General features: G+C 35.1%; 1 protein-coding gene across 3 annotated transcripts in view; it reads left to right on the top strand.

Moving 5' to 3' along the window:
- Positions 1–5,705: 5,705 nt before the first annotated feature.
- The window catches only part of ikzf2 (IKAROS family zinc finger 2), a 28,110-nt gene continuing 13,193 nt past the window's right edge, over positions 5,706–20,622 (top strand). For 2 of the 3 annotated variants that reach the window (XM_077216019.1, XM_077216018.1), the window contains exons 1-5: positions 5,706–5,951; positions 6,040–6,145; positions 7,509–7,557; positions 10,528–10,576; positions 15,765–15,869. In XM_077216019.1, the coding sequence (XP_077072134.1) occupies positions 6,144–6,145; positions 7,509–7,557; positions 10,528–10,576; positions 15,765–15,869 (205 nt within the window). In that variant the 5' untranslated portion in view covers positions 5,706–5,951; positions 6,040–6,143. The remainder of the gene's footprint in view (positions 5,952–6,039; positions 6,146–7,508; positions 7,558–10,527; positions 10,577–15,764; positions 15,870–20,622) is intronic. The other variant, XM_077216020.1, reaches the window with a different exon arrangement.

The following is a 20,622-nucleotide window of genomic DNA, read 5'->3' as shown; positions in this document are numbered from 1 at the left end:
GATTTTTGCACTTCCTGTCTGATGGCTGAGCAACTGAGCGTGACGACAGTCTGACAGTTGTACATCTTCTAGTAGCTGTGGCAAAACAAATCTGAATCACCTAATTCCTCAAAAACGTTGTTGAAATACTTTGTCCCGTTGTTTTTATGGACTCTCTATCTATGGACTTCTCCCTTGACTTTATGCCTCTATGTCCCCCCGATTGCCTCATAGACAGTAAAAGATTGCCTGCGAGCTTCTCCTCCTGTCTATACGGTATTGTCTCTATTGTGCGACACAAAGTCGCGAGGTTATGGAGCAATTGTTAGCCTGAATGAATGGGAGTCAATGGAATGCTAACAGCAGGTGAAGTTCCGCTACAATGGCGGCTCCCGCGAGGCTTCAACTTCCGGCGGATGGATTACCCCCTTGGAAATTAGCGAGTGATGGCATGACAATTTTGGAGTGGAACGCAGCATAGGTATAAATTATTTAAAATAATTAATTCACAAAAATTACTGAAGTCTTAGCCCTAACTAATCCCCCCCCCCAGTGTAGTACATAAGAAACGGTATAGGCATTTTGTTTACGTGCTGTCACTTGGCGGTGAATTGCTTCCTATGTGAAACATAATATGCTCGAGGTGCCTCATTTAGTCAAAAGCAGGAAATAGCTTTCTCCTGTGAAAGACCTTGGGTTGTTTCCAGTGATGGGTATGAAGATGTTTCCTGTTTTAAAGTGCATCAGTCGCTGTGAGAGAAGCCAATGTGCAAAAGCCCTGCACACTCTCACATGCTTTCAAACATTTTCACATCTTTGGCCATCCATCCTCAGTCTGCACTGCTGTATCTAACCTTATATGTGATCTCAGTGTGGGTGTCTGAAACTTAAGTCTATCTGAGGTTGCTTTGGTTATTTTTCTGTGTATAAGTCTGGTGACACGCATCTGTGGTGAATTAATACATGTTGATTATGTGTGCGTGCTTGCTAAATTTGACGACAACCTCATTTTGGACCTTTTCAATGATATAAAACATCTATATTTTTTTATTATAGAAATACAAACAAAAATATTTAAGGGTGTAGGTGTACATTATGTGTGCTTGTGTATACATAGATGTGCGTGAGTCCATCAGACTCACGCCTCATTGACAAAAAACTAATTTTGGACCTTTTCTATTATATAAAACATCTATTTTTATATTATAGAAATACAAACATAAAATCTTTAAGGGGTAGTATTAGGTGTACAGTATGTGTGCTTGCACATACATAGATGTGTGTGAGTCCATCAGAACAAGAAACTGGGGTAAAAGAGAAGCTATGAAATATAAAGATCAGAAATATTGTGCAAAACATTAGAAAGAGTGCTTGTTGTACGTGTTCGTGCATGTCAGTTTGTCTTTTTTTATGTGTGTGCACTCTGGGGTACAAAGGGGTGAAACTGGGGGAGTTTAATGGAAAAAAAAAGAGAAAAAAAATAAAATTTCTTTTAGATTATGAGGAAAATGAGGCCTGTGGTTTAGGCTGTTTTTCTAATCAGTGGTTTTGTAAGCTTGAATATGTGTTGCATGTTATACGTGAGTGCACAAACTATGCCAGATGAAGATGAAACAAATTCCTTCGTTTCGGTTTAGAGGTAATGAGACTCGCTTCTCTTCTCGACTAAAACCAAGACACGTTTTTGCAACCATGATTGTCAAACTCAGTCATATTATGCACACTTTGCCAGATTTTCTTATTTACAGACTTACTTCCGGTGTAGTATCCTCATCAATTATTTCAAATTGAGAATAATTAAATGTTTTTAGAATCATAAGGAGTCATACCCAAAAAATCATTCTATTCTGAGTATATAAAAACAGAAGACATTCATATGGAAATCGCTCACCATAACTCTACTGTATAGCACCAGTGAACAGAGGAGTCATACATCTGTGAGATTATTATGAATCATATTGAATTTATAGGAGATGATTGTTCTGGTGAAATAGTTCATCCTGATCTAGACATATTTTGGCTCTATATTTCCTTTGTAAAATCATTATCTTCTCTTCTTATCCTGATTGACAGACAAGTTATTAATAACAAGTTACATTTGTGTGAGTTTAATTGAGTTACATTAAGGGTACCCAAGAGTAACAGTACTGAAAGAAGTGAGTTGAACTAGTGTAAAATGTTCCCAAAAAGATGGCAATATCTGAAACCCTTGTCCTTGAGGGGGCATTTTTGGTCCCCATGAGGAAAACAGCTTATAAATCATACTAAGTGATGTGAACATTTTTGAAAAAAAATTCTGTGAAACTTGGTCATAGAGGTTTTAGGTTTAGGGGATATAATATACAGTATAAAAGACATTATATCTAGAAAGTCCTCATAAACCGCGTGTGTGTGTGTGTGTGTGTGTGTGTGTGTGTGTGTGTGTGTGTGTGTGTGTGTGTGTGTGTGTGTGTGTGTGTGTGTGTGTGTGTGTGTGTGTGTGTGTGTGTGTGTGTGTGTGTGTGTGTGTGTGTGTGTGTGTGTGTGTGTGTGTGTGTGTGTGTGTGTGTGTGTGTGTGTGTGTGTGTGTGTGTGTGTGTGTGTGAAAACATTATTAAGCAACAGCATTTTCCTAAATGCCTGCTGTTGCTATTTGCACAAAAAAAAAAATGAATCCATTGGAGTGAAAGAACAAAATGTAAATTTTTTAGTCATTTGATCTACATTTATGTGGCAAATTACAATCCCTGAAATTATCACATATATTTTCATACATTGCACTTAATGGTTTTCAGTGAAAAAAATCAAAAACAATTTCCGGTAACTGGTGAATTATTGAAAGCATTTGACCACCCAGACCCTAAACATTTTTTTTTTATAACAAACTTATTTCATAATTTCTTTTCAGAAAAATCTTGCTAAATATAGATCTTCATACACTTTGGGGCCAAAAACATGCACATTTTCTTTATGGAGGCTTTTTAGCCGCATTATACTCAAATGAAAGTAAAAACATGCAAAGTTTATTAACATCTCACAAATACAGAATATAATGAAAAGGTGGAAATTCAGCCCATGTAATTATAAGATATTATTTGAGGATCTGCAGAACATTTATAACACTTTTGCATTCATTAGATGAACCTGGTTACCCATGATTAAACCAGCACAGGATGTACAATGAACTTGATGCTTCAGTTTGCAGATTTGCTTTCTATTGTCAAAAGTGTATGTCCATGCTACCGACTGAGTGTTTGAATGATCTGTTTGAATTTAATTTATTCCTTTATTTTACTTATATTCTTTGTATGTTTTATTAGATGACTGATTTGTTTTCTGGCTTCTGTGTCCATTGTTTAACTTTACAAGTTAAAGTTAACTTGTTTCTGACAACAATTTTGTTGGATTTTTAAAAAAAAACATTTTTTTTTTAAGTGTAACTAAACAATTTGTCCAAATCTGTCCATCATGACCATGGTGAGCCTATAAATCAAATCTGTTAGATTTTAATTTTAGTCATCTACTGAGACATTTTGGGTCCAGCCTAATCTGTTTACTAAAATGAAATTATGCTGACACTCACCTGAGAATCCTTGTTTAGGACTGGGCTTAAATCTACATCTGGGAGACTGTCCATTTACTGGCACTAAATGTATTAAAATCATGTAAGGACTGTGGAAACCATTACAGAATGAATAATTCATGGATGGTTGAAACCTTAAAAAGGGGAGGAAAGTTGACAGTAATGTAAAAAAATAAATAAAAGAAAGACATAAAAGATAGATAGGGGAGAGGGTGGCAGAGGAGGGGGCGTCTAACGGTTTCCCCTCTACTTCAAACAGTGCTCTTTAAACTATGGAAAGTTAACCAGCAGCCTCTGAACAAAAGCAACTGATTGTTATCTGAGGATACTTCTACAAATCAGAGAGTTGATGGCAGAGTAAACAAACAATGCGGCCTCAAAGAACACAGTTGAACATGCAAACGGTGACCTTATTAAATTGTTCAAAGAAAATCAACTTTTGTTTATTTTCCATAAGATCACTTTTATAAATATCAAATCAAATAAATTATAAATAAATGATTCATTGATCAAATTATTGATTAAACGTGTAATGTAATGTGTAATGTAATGATCACGTTACTAACTTCAATTTTTGTCATGTAATCTGGAATCCGTAATGGACAACCCAACACTGTTTGTGTGTGTATGTGTGTATATATATATATATATATATATATATATATATATACAATCTATTATATATTACTTACAAATTAAAATCCATTACTGATTCCAAATTATATGACAACAATTGTAGTTAGTAACGTGATCCATTTCATTTCACGTTTTTTGGTAATATGATCTGACTACTTTTAGAATAAAAAGAGAAAGGAAATCAACTTCATGAAGTGCATTAAACATTACAGGGCTTCCCAAACTGGGGTTTATGAAGCAAATTAGTTTTTTTTTTTGTATGTATAACAATATCCTTTTTAGAAAAGAAAATGTAAAATATGATAAAGAAGAATTAGGGAGAATCAATACATTATGAATATTTATTGCCATTGTGTGAATAATATTTAATCATGTAATCAATAAAAAAAGTAGTCTGATAATGAGTTTTAAAACATAAAATAAACTAATTACAAGTACTTAATTTTTGAATTTTGACTACTTAATCCAGATTACATTTAATCAGTTATTACCCAGTACTCTGTGTATGTGTATATAAATCACAATAACAATAGCACACAAATTCTTTAACTATTTTAAACCTTTGTTAAAGTAAACTTTTTAGATTGATCCAGGTGTTGAACAAGCAGGTTTCAGTTCAGATTGTCAATAATAGTCAAGGAAAGAGTGCTAACTGAAATTGAAAAGCTGTTATCCTGTATTTGTATGTAACCCTCTTAAAGCACCTCACTTACAGTAATACATTTTAATATCTGCATCTTCAATTTACTGTAAAAGAAAAAATGGAAATACACAACATTTCATGACTAACATGACCTGCTTCAGTTCCTCATTCATCTCAGTATAACATCTCAGTAAAACTTTTTCTTATTCAGAACCTAATGACAGCTTATTCAGTCTCCAAGGATGATAAAGAAATGGCAAGATGATTGGTGGCTGGTTTATAGTTACTCTCAGTTTTTTTTAAATATAATTATTAACATTGTTTTGAATTAACATTGAATTGTATCTGATATTTATATTAGGGCCTACTGTAATAATATGAAATGTAGTAAGTTGCGATTTCCTCAGCATTTGCAAAAAGGACTTTTACTTCAGTGACATCACCACCAGCTCTCCACAGTTCTGACAGGATTCCAACTAGGTCAGTGGTGTATTTCTCTCGTCGACCAGTAGAGGGGGTCCAAGAGAAATATGACTGATGCTAACCCTGAATCTTCTTTTTTTTCTTTTTACATAAAAATCATTTTGCCTATTATAATTAATCCATTCTCTTTCTTCCTCCACAATATAAATGGGATTGAAAATAAACATATATAGGCCTATTTAAAACGAAAACGGTATAGCCTAAGATGAAGCTACCATTCATATGGACCGCAGCCCAACAGTGGTCATCACTAAAATCATAATGATATTCGTAACAAAGGCTAATAATACTAATAATTATATAAATCAGTTAAAATATAGGATGTAAATGTATTATAACACGTCATGCACAGGATTTAGAATAGCAAATTTAATTCAAGTGAATCCTCCCTCTGTTCTTATAGATAGCCTGCTTGAGATCACGCCAAACGAATTTTAAATGCTGTGATAATGCGTCCAATCGATTACCGAGCGGCACTGATAGATCCGTTTCTCTGAGTCAGACGGTTGCTGAAGATGGAGGAAGCAGGCGAAGGGAATCACTATTGCTGCGTGTCAATCGCACTGCAGTGGATACACAGTATCTAGACGCTGTCTCTAACTCCATATCAGATGAGATGGAAGTGTGTCACTTCGTGCATCGCTAAAGGTAAGCTAAAATGTCCGTTTCGAATGTTAAGGTTTTTCCTTTCTTTGTTTAAAGGCTTTATGCATCTGTATGTTCTGTGTTTTGACAGGTCCAGGAAGCGTCTGGATCAAGGTGCGAATTATGGGGGAGTTTGACCCCACCTACCCCTAAAACAGGCCAAAGGAAAACGCGTGGGTCTCAAAGTTTTGTTATATGTAAGTGTACTTGGTTTTCGTCAGAGTTTTAGAACAATGTTTCAGTAACTAATAAAGTTATATTACAACAAGTTAGTCCGAGTGTGCTAAACGGAGCGCTCGCATACAAAATTTGAGGTAACCATAGCAACAGGTGTCTGCTTGCTCGCATACAACATACTGTCATTATCACTTGAATAATTCGTACAATGGCCTTGGTCACTTTTTGTGATTGTGAAATGATTGCCCCTAACAGTGTGCGAACTGGTAAAGGAATTTAAAAGGAATAAACTTTTCTTTCTTTTTCAAAAAATGTCTTTAGGGCGCATCGGGTGAGGTTGTTTTGGCGCCCCTAGCGCGCACATAACTAATCTTAAACTTTATATTTTAAAAACGTTTTAAACGCCACTAGATATTTTTGATATATTTCTGATGGTTAAATCTGTAGTAACGTGATAAATTACGCCAGTAGGCCAACGAATGTTCTGTTAGCAATAGACAGCTCCTCAGGAAAAGCAATTCGCGTTATGTAGCGCACTCTAACTTTTAATCTAACGTTAACTATGTAGTTAACAAAACGTTTGAAAATGACTTTTAAAAGTAGTCTATTGCCTACTTGTATGAAAATAATAATTTACTTTTAAGACCCCCTCCCCCAGCCTTGCCATTTGGCACCCTAAACCCCCCCATAATTCGCACTCTTATCAATATTTATGATTCGTGTTTGTAAATTTCCGTATTTATTGCGCATCATGAGAAGTCAATGACGCGTCTGCAGAGAGCCAAATGCATGTGAATTAGCCTACTGTCGGCGTATGTGTCACATGAATACCGAGCTGCACATGAAGCATAGCTATAGAAAACACGCACACACTCATCCCACAACCTTTGATGGACTGTCAGACAGGTGGAATTATTGGGCTCTAAGCCTGTTGTAGGCAGTTCCCATCATTTCCTTATTTATGGCTTAATTCCCTTGGAACCGGTGGATCCAGTTGAGTATTCGCCCCAGCCTGACATCGATTGACCCAGGTGTTGAACAGGCACAGGTTTCACTTCACTATGTCAAAGCAGTTTCAGATCAGAGGAAGAAATCTAATAGTCGGGGGGAAAGCGCTTAGACGCGTGTGAAATGGAAAAGCTGACGGGCTTGTTCGGCGCAAAGGAAGTCACCAAACGATAGAAACCCAAGCAGCTTGCTTCCTAAGTTTTTTTTCTTCTTCTTTTTTTTTAAATTTGGGGCAAGATCGTCCCCTGTTTGTGACCAGTATGAACTCTAGTTGAACATGACAGTCATCAGAGGACTTCATCAGCACAGTAGACTCTGAAAAGCCTCTGTCATTGGAAATAATTTCACGCGTTTCTTTTTCTTTTTTTACGCAAGGATTTCTTTGGACACTTGCGTTTTCACAGGGGGGAGACCAAACGGAAAGGTAAAAGTTTCATCTAACATCTCGTAGAGTCTTGTAGTTCAATTAAAGTCAGGAAAGACTTTTTTCTAGATTATAATGCTGGTAGGGTATATATATATATATATATATATATATATATATATATATATATATATATATATATATATATTTGACATTATGTATTATTTCTGCTATACCTCAAGTGACATAGCCCAAATACAATATAATATCATTAACATCCGTTTATGGTGACGCTAATTTTTGTCCGGATCTAATAACTTGTTCAACATTTCTCTCTCTCTCTCTCTCTCTCTCTCTCTCTCTCTCTCTCTCTCTCTATATATATATATATATGTGTGTGTGTGTGTATGTATGTATGTATGTATGTGTGTGTGAATATATATATATATATATATATATATATATATATATATATATATATATAATTTTGGGGCTTAAAGTAAAAAAAATAAACAAAGACATTGTACCTGTCCGAAGATTGTAAATATGTATAGCCTACGAAGTCATCAAGGTTAACGTTCTTGAAAATGTTGGTGCAATTAGTTTGATACAATCTATAGTCTCTATTTAAAAAAAAAAAAACATTAAATCAATTTTGAGATATTATTAATAAAAAAATGTAATATTATTAATATTTTGAAAAACGATTAAGTCAAGTTGGCATAAGCATGCAGGACACCATTTTGTTTTCATATGACAAGCATAAAACAGAGACCCCTGTAGACCCTCATTACTGTCATGATTTTCATGTATTCTGACTTTTTTATTAAAATATTTTTGTTCAGGTCAAATAGAGTTACCCTAAGAAAACCTTTTTGATATTCATGAATCAAAAATAATTAAAAAATAATTTTTAAATGTTAACTTGAAAATGTGTTTAAAAAACCCCGATGATGATGATATGGTGTAGGTACTTGAAAACTATTTTAGTACTTTTTTTACGTGAGGGTTACACCACACACACCACATTTTTGTTTTCCTGTTTAAATGGTCCCCCCTCCAAACATAAACCCAATGATTACATTTCTAAGAACATAATACATGTGTTTCGCATTCGATTTTTAACAGTTTGTCCCCCCCCCCCCCGGACATCTTTATTCATCATTGACTGCTATAATGCATGTAACATCCATTCCATCTCAAAAAGGTTTAATTAGATGAAAGCAGTCTACTGATATTCAGGAATTGATCCGGGACGGTAGTGTTTTGTTGTAGTGCTGGATGGTTAAGGTTGTGAACACGCGTGCCGTGGTCGGTGTGTATGTTAGGGCCCCTTGAGAAGCGCAGCGCCATACACCATACATAGGGCCAACTTCACTCATATTGCTTTCCATGACATTTCATCACGCTATCATTGTTTAATGCTTTTAATTTGAGGTATCATTTCCTGTACTAATTTGGTTGTATTTCCATATCAAGGAGCTGTAATTTGTGTCTTTATTTCAGAAACTTTGATCAGGGTCAGAGTATCCAGGTGCACTCTTGTGTAGTGTCGGAGTATTCCTCATAATTTATGGGATCTCAGGAAAGATGGTTCATGATATTGTGTAGTTCCTGACTTGATTAGGGCTTCAAAGTTAACTTTATATTTTACTGATTTATTGTTGTTTAATGTACTGTATGTGTGCACAATATAGTTATTAATGTTTTAAGGACCGTGCATTGCCACATATCGATATGGAAAAGTAGAGAGACAAATTAAAAAATATATTTTATTTCTCTATTAATAAAACAGTTATTTTCTATCTAGTGCATTTAGCATCTGTGATTTATTAAAGCATAAGAGTGTTTATTTATTAAGATGCTTAATTGGTTTACGTGATATGTACTTAATGGGTTCAGGAATACTGATAAATTGTAAAACTAGTAATTAAACAAAAAATATCACATTTCTCTTTCCAAACTTGACCCAGTGCTAATAGATGCCCTTATCTCTGTCATAAGTGAGGTTCTACAAGCATAATTTTGGACCAAGCCAAGAGAATATATTTCCACACATGTACATGGAGCCTTTTTTGCACTTTCCGTCCGGCAAAACATACACAGCATACAGTAGCTCTTATTTGTGGTATTTCGTAAACGTCACAGAATTGCTAATTTTATCTGTCGTCACAAGTGAAAATTACATTCCTCCCAGTCCGTTCTAGAATATTAAACCAGTAAAAGCATATTAATGCTGTGCTCGGTTTTCTGTGTAAAATTTTGTGATGATTTCATCTGATTGCTCTTTAAAATAAGCGTTAGATTTATTGTTTTAGTTTAAATGAATTAAACCTGTATAGCTTATAGAATCAGTTATATCGTGGCTAAACGTGTTTCTATCCAGCAATGAGGCCAGCTTTATAGGATCTGATGGAGGATATGCTGTACATCACAAGAAGCATCGTTGATTTTTACAGCTCACTTGCTCTGTCCAAACATTTAATTTTAGACTTGTTTTAGAAGGACCTGAAACTCAATGAAAACATGTCAATTTTCACACTTTGCATGTATCCTTTTTTGCCTAACCAGGAAGTTGTCACTTTATATGTTACTTCCCTAATACTTCACAAGACAATTTAGATGTTTTATATAAAACATGTTTTATTTTTAAGATTATACATGGCAGTGATATAGACAGTTGCATTCAGTTCAGAAGAGCTAAAAACTGTAACAGAAAAGTTTAACATTGAGAAATCGTACATTGGTGTCTTTTCTTTCACAGCAGTTCGTTTATGTGCCAGATGTAATGATTTTGAAATGAAAAATGTATTACAAATGAACTGTCGACATTGAACGTCTAGTGAATGTACCTTGGTGTTGCATAATTTGGAGGAAAAACAGACCATTATTATATAATTTTTAAAGACTAAAAAAATACTGCAGATATTTAAAGAAACCGGTGCCACTAATGTTTGTTAAATGACAATTTTTCATTATAGAATAATGCAAAATACTACATCTAATTTATAACTCCTCTTCATTTCACAGCTCTGCCCCCTGAATATGGACATGGAGGCGTCGAATGGCTATATTGCAAGTAAGTAAAGTATTTACATACACTTTAATGGCCAATTTCAAAACAAATATGAGCATCCTTTATTCAGCACATAAAAGCGTGTTAAATTGCCTTTTTTATGCCTGTCAAGTTTATTCAAAAATGTTTTTGACCTTTTATAGTGAATTATTGAATGCATTTAAAGTTAATTTGCCAACTGTATAATTCTGTTCTACTAGACAAAAGCTATTTGGAGACAATGAAAAATTAATAGGAATATAATAGCACTGTAATAGTTCTACTGTAATCAATCAGAACACATACAGACCTAAAATAGTCAAGCAGTTCCGTCATCACAGTGTTTTGAACATGTCACTTGCTTCTCTGTTTCTCTCATGCTGTGTGTGTATGTGGCACACACTTCATTAGGTTTAGACTTTAAAAAAAAGCTTATCTATTACTTTTCTTCTTCTTTTTTTTTGCATTGTAAAAATGTTTTGTTGCTTTGTTTTTTTAGATGTGTTGATTTATTTTAGATATGCTATCTAATTCTGAGAGCACTGTGGGAGTTTGTCTGCAGCTGTTAAGCCAGTTCTGCTTTATGAATATGTGCAGTAGTCAAGCACACTAGCTGCCCCCAAGATCCAGTTGAAAAGCATCAACTCTTGGCTCCCCTCGAGATTTGTTATCTGGACGGGGCTTCAGTACCAGGTGCACAGTGGTACCTTCAAGCCCTTTAACTCCCCCGACAGATTCCCTCAGATGGAACATGCTGATAAAACGTCCCTCATCTAAAAATTCTTGCAGGTGTCTTGGAAAATGAAAAGTTTACAGTTTAATTTGGTTCCATAGACTCTTGAAGGCATTTTTCCTTTCTTAAAGGGCTCGTTATATTTTGAAAGCATGAATGAATGTCGAACAACACCTGGTTTTTGATTAGCTTCATCACGTATCAGAAAACGTAACTCTTTATAGTTCGAGATAATTACATTGTTAATGACTCGAAGCTGTGCTTAGATGTGTCAAAGTGTCTTCACAGCAATATTTAGCATTTTTCACATCATTTACACAATGAAAAATTGTGTAATTTTTCATCATGTAATTTTTTCCCCTCAAAACTAGGTATAGTCTAACAGCTTGCTTTCCTAAAAAGACAGTTTTAAGTTTGCCCATCTCAGATCACAGGCTAATACTTCAACCTTTTGTACAGTAAACTGCTATTGATATGCTAATAAGACCTCGTCCCCTTCAGTGTGTCTTTTTAAAGAGCAGTTCAGCGGTGGCAGGTGGTAAGGAGCGTGAGTGGGAATGTGTTTTGTGTTTGATGTGGAAGGATGGTTTGGAGGTGTGTGGACGGACAGGATAAACCTGATCCATGCTCGAACTTTAGCGTCTACGACATGCCACAACCAATCACTCTCTTTCCTGGGAGAACCGATCCTGTTAAAAACGTGTCTTTTTCTTGTCTAGTATCGCCACTCTGGCACAGAACCTGCCTTCAGGCTCCACCCCCACTAATGTAATACAGCCGACGGCAACCATGCTGCCCAAATCACTTCAATGTTCTATAAGTCATTGAGTTTAGTGAAAATATTTGCGCACAAACACAGTCCTTTTTTGTAACCATGGTGATTTCAAAGTCAACATGAAATCAAGATTGAACAATGTATCATTTATCAAATGGTTCGTTATTTCAATTTAAAAGAAAAAATAAATAAATTTTTTATAACTTTTTTCAGTATTTAACATCCACTTTTTATGATTCAATCAATATCTCATGACTACAAATCATTTTTCCCTCATTGAATATCCCATTTTGCTCTGAAAACATATTACAGAAGTCATAATGTTGCTATTTACTGTACGTTGATTTTAACCCATGGGCCACTATTAGAAACACCCCCAATTAGTTTCCTCATCGATCCACTAAAAAAGTGCATGGAACAGTCCATTCTGTAGGTTGCTGTTTGATTTGTATACACAGTCTCAGCGAATGAGTGAATCGGGATCTGATTCTGACTCAGCACTGTCATAGGCCAGACCTGTAGTCACTCCAGTAGTCTCCAAAGGGCCTACGGATTTTCAGCATGCATCACTGCATGGGGGCAGATGGTAGCCTTATTAATATAAACCGTATGCTGTAGGCCGTCATTACAATAGAGCTCTAGGGCCATCAACAATCATATGTGTGGGAATGTCAATGTGTTTAAAAAGAACAAATTAAACAACGTGGAATCATTCTAAAACTGAGAAAACCACATATTAAAGTGCGTCAGAGATTGTTCAAATGATAAAAAAACAAAGCCAAGTGCAAACTGCAAGACTGCATAGTTGGGAAGAAAGACCTATAAAGGACACGAATAGAAATCATTTTTGCATAATTTATAATATACCACCATTCAAAAGTTTAGGCTCAGCAAGATATTTTTATTTTATTAGTATGTTTTTTAAATTAATTTACTACTTTTATTCAGCGAGGATGTGCTAAATTGATCAAAAGTGACAGTGAAGACATTTATAGTGTAACAATCTATTATACTATTTATAATATATAAATACTATAAACATTTCTATAGAAATCCTGTTCTTTTGAATTTTCTAAAATCCGGAAATAAATGTATCATGGTTTCCACACTTCAACCATTTTCAACATTGCGAATAAAAATGTTTCTTGAGCAGCAAATCAGCATATTCGATTGATTTCTGAAGGATCATGTGACACTGAAGACTGAAGTAATGATGCTAAAAAATCAGCTTTGTTATCAGAGGAATAAATTACATTTTACAATATATTAAACATAAAACAGGTATTTTAAACTCACTTTATATAATAATAATATTGAATATTAATAATATTGAATAATACTTTAATAATATTTCACTTTATATTACTGTTTTTACTGTATTTTTGATCAAGTAAATGCAACATTGGTAAACATAAGAGACTTCTTTCAAAAAGAAGAAAGAATTAAAACATCTTACCCTAAACTTTTGAATGTGTGTGTGTGTGTGTGTGTGTGTGTGTGTGTGTGTGTGTGTGTGTGTGTGTGTGGGTGTGTGTGTGTGTGTGTGTGTGTGTGTGTGCGTGTATGTGTGTGTGTGTAATATAGATGGGGAAGAGAAACATCTAATTGACTTTAAAGTCAAGCTGTGAGTCTTTAAATTTGCACATGTTGATAAGCTTCAGTCTTGTTGTATGCGCTTGACATTAGATATAGTTATCGCGGTTCTGTTTAGATGTGGGATAAGAGAGCTCTTTCAGCCGCTACTGTACAAAAGTTTAGTTTGCTCTCACAGATCTTTTTTCCTGAGAACCTCTCTCATGCCGGGAGGCCACCAGACAGAGCACTCTGCTATGGAAAATCCTCCCCTCGGCCGTCACTCAAATCGAAGTGGCTGCTTATTTCCCGTTGCCAAGGGACTGCCGGTTACCTGAGATTTCCCTCAACCCCGGCACCGTAACCGGAGACGGGCTTTGGGATTGTGTCATTGGCTTCGTCTCCCCGAGTTGCTCTCCTTGTCAGAATGACAGTGTCTGTCTGTCAGCTTGACAGCACAGATATCTGTCGCCTGATATACCACAAAGGCCCTCATTTACTGATTCATTTACATCTCACAAATGTAATATTTTAAATCTTTTTAAAACCTTTATAGTTCATGAAGGGATTATATAGTTCATTTTAAGGATTGAACAAGGACCTGTTGATTCACAAGAAGAACACAGACAAATGAATCATTAAAAATGCCATGAATACTGTTTTAGAGCCCTTTGGCAGACTCACTCTGCTACCTAACAAACCTGTTTAAAGGAGGGACTGACTAGATTTAGTGCATTGGTTAGAGATATAACAGCCAGCTTAACGTTGACATCCAAGGTACTTTCCAGTCATAAACGTGGAGTTCAAGGAAAGATCTAAGCCGTAATACTGCCCTTGGAGGTGGTGTGTATGCATAATGCAGGCATTAAGAGCTGTCTAATGTCGTTGCCGTTGTATTGAGTGTTTGGCTCTGAAGGGGTCAGTGGGTAACGGGATCAGGGAGCAGGAATCGCTCCCCAAGAGTGGACACGCTGAAGCCATATTATTTCCCAAAGCCAGTGCGCGGAGAGATGAGGAAATCCAATCTGAATCTTAAGGATGTGGCTGAAAGCTTAACAACCCCTCCACAAATGAGTTGATGGCTCACCGTCTCTGTAAACTGAAGTGTTGAGATGGTCATTGACCCTAGAGAAATTTCAGCTCTGGTAACCGAGACGGGTGGTATTAAAAGCAGTGTGTACAGTACCTGAAAACCATGGGATATGTTGCTCTCCTTTACCAAGGTATCAGCGAGTATGATAGAGGAGCATAGAACATTTTAGATGGACATCTGTTGGAGTATTAAACAGTAGTGTTCAGTACTGTGCAAAGTGAATACAAGCAGTTGTTGTGTAATCTAATCAGTCTGATTAATTCAGTCATTTTATTATATTTTATCAATATTATTTTAATTGTTAAATAATATTCTGGGACAAATACAAACATTTATTTATTTTATGTATACACTCATAAATGTTCAATTAATTAGTTAATTTAGACCACATTAACCACATTTTTTGGATACCTGAAACATATTATTACATTGTAGGGAGTATATTTGACTTTAAAAACGTATGATTAAGTATAGAAAATAAAGAGTATTAAGAAGAAGGCTACATTAGGAATTAGATTTAAGATTTAAACAGAAGGCTACGTGATCTTATTAAGCAAGTTCATCTTTGCTCTAGACTAGTCCCTGTTGTGTAAGAAATAACATTATCTTATGAGTCATATACAGTATTTAGTAAATGTGATCATGCATTTTACTTCATATCTGTTACTATGGTGTGTTTATCATGGCTAGAACACGGTATTAACCAATCAGCATCTCAGACCTGAACTGTTTTAAACAATAGATTGCAGTAAAAAGGTGTAATGAACAGTATTTAGTTAAAAAAACATTAAATAGTAGAGCACGGTTGAAAGTATATTAGAGTAGAAATGACAGTAAGAAATGAATCTTTTTGTTGCAGTTATCCTTTATTCTGTTCTATCTTTGAGTGATAATCAAAGAGCGTAGCTTTTATAAGAGAGTTGTTCCTTGAACTGTCTGCTTGTATATATCTGAGTTCAGAGCTGCATTTAGCCACAATAGCTGTGCTGCCTGGAGCAAGGCAATGTCCTTAGTGCACTTGTTTCTGTCTGTCTCCTAGGTAACGGCGATTGCTCTCCCAGGAAGGAGAACTCGAGAATGCTGGTGGACCTGTCGACCAGCACACCCAATGGCCAGCGTTCCCAAAGTCCTGAGTCCCCTGCTGGTAAGTAGGCCTGTCTTGTATCAAATCCACTCCCCTCAATGCTTGTTCCCATTTGACTTTCTTAGATGTGGTGCATTGATTAGCTTAAAGGGATAATTCAGCCAACAATGAATCATGTACTCACCCTCATATTGTTCCAAACCTGCATTTCTTTCATTCTTAGAATGGAAGAAGTGAAATTTTAAAATAATGGGTAAAACTTTGTTTTGAAAGTCCACTTTAGATATTCTACTGGCTATAAGTAACTTTTCAACTACATGTCAATTTCCAGTCAGTAGAGTATTAGTAGACTGTCTGCTTTTTATCTGCTTGCACTTTATTTTGATGGTTCTCCTACTGGCTATAAATTTGCAAGTACATTTCAACTTATTACATAACCATAACCTAACATACTAATACTGTAGTCTAATAAGAGGTAGTTGACATGTAGTTGCAAAATAATGAGAGTTAGTTGACATGTAGTTGAAAAGTTTCTTATAGTTAGTAGACCCTTACGCAAAGAAAATATATTCCCCCTATATGAATTATCAATCAATTAAATTATCTAACGGTATATTTGAAAATATACAGAATAATATATTGTGTTAATTAAATAAAATATACTGAATAATACATAAGGAATTGCCGCTTTTCATATATTGAAAAATATGTGACAATATATTTACTAATATATCACAATTTATGTCATTTTATATTCAGTAATACACTTTATAATATATATATATATATATATATATATATATATATATATATATATATATATATGTACATGTGATAAGATATGGTGCTGCATATGTATAAATATATTGAATATATATTTACTCATGCAGTATAAACACATACACTGTATATAGAGATATACAATGTAGTTGTAATGTTATAATTATTTACATTATAAATGTTTCATATGTTCAAGCTAGTTGACAATAGTACAAGCACACTTGCATGTACTAAAGTATTTAGCAAAGAGACTATCACTGTGCTGAGGAGTGCACTGCAATTACTTTTTAAATATAGTAACATATAGTCTTAATGATGCTCGGCCAATGGTCAATCTAACCACAGGCTCTACTCTTCAGCATAATGGTAACCCCAAAAAGATGGAAACTATATGCATGTGTTACTCATTTTTTGTGTGTGTGTGTGTGTGTGTGTGTGTGTGTGTGTGTGTGTGTGTGTGTGTGTGTGTGTGTGTGTGTGTGTGTGTGTGTGTGTGTGTGTGTGTGTGTGTGTGTGTGTGTGTGTGTGTGTGTGTGTGTGTGTGCGCGCGCAAAGATTCACATTTATATGGGAACATGGATGTGCAATATGCGTACACAATAAAATATACAACTATGAATATTACGTGTAATGATAAAATACTTTATTTGTAACTATACAGCCATACATATTCAATCCATATATTGCAGTATATAAAAAAATATAAGCACTAGTTTCCCATATATGGAAATGTATTTTGCAGTATATTCACATAATATTTTTGTTCCATAAGGAGGATGTCTAAAGTGTACTATCTAAATAAAGTGTAACCAAATAATGTGCTGGTCAGTCTTTTTCATAACTAGAGCTTTCAAGCTTCAAAAAGGATGCAAAAGCACCATAAAATTGTCATAAATGTGGCTCATATGACTGTATCTAAAGTCTTAAGGTCTGACAAAGACCTTGATTGGTCAAAACGATGTAATTTAGTGATATATAAAAGTTTTATGGGAGCAGATAACACAGTGTGTTGGTTTTTTCCCCTTTTTTGGCCCGAGCACCTGTCCAATTTTTAATGGATATGTATCTAAATTCTTCCAAAATTATATAGTATCCTTATATGATGAAAATAACAAAATTTTTGTTGCTATTCAGTTAAAACATCTCTCACAAATGCGCCAATTAGAGCTTGGGCAGAAGTAGCGATGTCTGGTTCACAAGTCATTCTTTGAGTCAGATTTTTAAATGAATTTCTTGATTTGGTTCTTAAAACTTATTTTAAATGATTTTTTTCATTTGAATCAACTCAGTGACCAAATTATTACATTGCAGCAGCAACAGTTGTCACGTTAAAATCTTATTGGAGAGGAAGAGTATAAATGATAATAATTAATTGATCTGTTTTTCACACAAAGCTTTCATATGGCTTCAGAACATTAGCACATGCATCGTATTTACAGAATTACTAATTTTACAATATATTACTGTGCTTTTGTTTCCTTTTCTAAGCTTGAAAGAGTTTTAAAGCTTGAAACAAGGGTGAGTAAATGATGATAGAATTGTTATTTTTGGGTGAACTATCCCTTTAACATGAGAAAATGAAATACAATCTCTCACTTTCCAATGCAAAATATATGAAAAAGGAGAAATTAGTGAGCATCAGCTCGCAAGGGACAGAGGAAGGATCTCGTATAAAAAATGAAAAATAAATAGAAGTTACAGCTTTATCTACGATCTGACGGGATAGGCCCACTCTGTGACATCTCCCTTCCTCAAAATCAACTACTGGTTAAGATGGAGGGCTTTTCAGTTGTAAGCATGAGCATGCATACTGAGAAAAGGGAAGCGTTCGCCGCCGAAGGATGGAGGCACAGACCATGATCCCAGATGGAGATTGTTCTTCTAGATAATTTATTGGTCATGTTGCACAGGATGTTGAGAAACATGTTACTTTGTAAAGAGAAGTCTAACCTACATATACATTATACAGTTAACCCCATGCTGTATGCAGAGATGGAGGGATGCACATGCTGTTTCTACTGTATCATTCTGTATATAACTTATTCAAAGGAGACGTCAGTGCAAGCCACAATTTAATATTCAAGGGTTAGCCATTTTGCAAAGGTGAAATTTTAATAGAAAGAGACCTTCGAGTTAGACTGGCACATCATTTATGCATCTGACTATGTTGGTTTACTCTGCTTTTGTACTGTGCCTAGTCGATGACTCGGGTGTATGGATCCCCTGCACTGAGTGCGTTTTGTTTTCATTCATTTCCTTTGATCAGGATTCTGTATGTTGTCCCGGCAACCATTTCAAGTTCACTCAGCTGCAGCCATCATAGATACTCCATAACATGCATGCTATAGATAGTTATAGCTATAGAACCGCAAGCAGCTATTTTCTGATGTCATGATTGACAGAATGGACAGAGAAATAGGAAGAAACATACAGTACGTCTCGACACATTGAGGTAATGCCGTTCGACTGTGATGTGTCGACAGGATTGCACCGTGTTTTCTGTGGGTACAATTTTGTAATCGCTGAAGCTTGCGATGGTTCTTGCGAGTCATAAGTGTTTCTTTGAAAGTGAAGATCTCTTGTGCAATATTAAGCAAGTACGCCTGTAATACTTCGGTGGAAGTGCCAGCGAGTGAAGTGAGGGTTAACTTGTGGCACTGCCACACAGCACTTATCTTTCAAAAGCTCTGTGAACCTGCATGCCACCGTGTGTAAACCATCTCTTAATCGAAATGGGAAGTTTTTAAAGAGATGTTTGAATGTAATTTAGCTGTAACTTACTAATGCTAATTTGTGTTTCTGTATGTATAGCACTATTTAGAGGGGATCTTCTAAACGACTATACTGAAATAACATCCTACTGCAATTGTTTTTAAATAAAACTATTTTAATAACCTTTTTATTATTTACCATTTTTATATTCCAATTATTATCCATTATATATATATATATATATATATATATATATATATATATATATATATATATATATATATATATATATATCAGGGTTCCTCAAATCTGGTCCTAAAGGGCCACTGCCCTACAGAGTTTATTTCCAACTCTCTTCAAACACACCTGAACAAGCTAATAAAGGTCTTCAAAGTTCCTAGAGAATTGCAGATAGGTGGATTTGATCAGGGTCTGAACTAAGCTCTGCAGGACAGTGGGCAGGATTTGAGGAACCCTGATATCTATGTATGTGAATATTATATGTGTATATAACAATATATGGATTAATGTATCTTACCTCACTCAGACTGATCAGACTTTTCTTGATTTAAGCCATCAACCGTTATACCCAGAACTACAAGTTGGCAAAAAGGTCAAAATCCATAATGAGGGTGCACGAAGGAGTGCAACGATAGCTACAATATTCAAAGGTCAATATAAATTTGGATAAGTCAGAAAATGGTGGGTAGTTCGATTCAGAGTTTTTACCAAGATTGCGTGAGGAGAAAATACAATTTTGACAAGATAAAAGGAGTAGTTCACTTTTTAAAAAACTTTTGCTGATAATTTACTCACCCCCATGTCATCCAAGATGTCCATGTCTTTCTTTCTTCAGTCGAAAAGAAATTAAGGTTTTTGATTAAAACATTCTAGGATTTTTCTCCATATAATGGACTTCTGTTGTCATTTAAAGCCATTTGAAGCTGCACTGAACCTGTCATTTGGACCTTGGACCGTTTGGTACCCAATGAAGTCCATTATATGTAGAAAAATCCTAGAATGTTTTCATCAAAAACCTTAATTTTCTTTTCGACATGACATGGGGGTGAGTAAATTATCAGAAAAAGTTTTTTTAAAAAGTGAACTACTCCTTTAAAATCACAAAGTATGTTTGTGAAATACACATTTACCTCCTCAGGGAAAACTAGTCCCATTCGAGTAGTGTTTATGAGTGACATCGCACTGGTTTTAGAGTCCGCAAACAGTAGGAACTACTGAGCTTTTTTTAAGGGGGATCAGAGAGATTTTAGTCATACTTTCAGACTGTGATTCAAATCTAGCGAAACAGCAGAGAGGTTTG

Source organism: Siphateles boraxobius, unplaced genomic scaffold, assembly GCF_051911475.1.
Source record: "Siphateles boraxobius isolate OS27281-9 unplaced genomic scaffold, OSU_SipBor_1 7, whole genome shotgun sequence".
In the NCBI taxonomy this organism is placed as follows: domain Eukaryota; kingdom Metazoa; phylum Chordata; class Actinopteri; order Cypriniformes; family Leuciscidae; genus Siphateles; species Siphateles boraxobius.
This window is presented reverse-complemented; position numbering and strand designations above follow the sequence as displayed.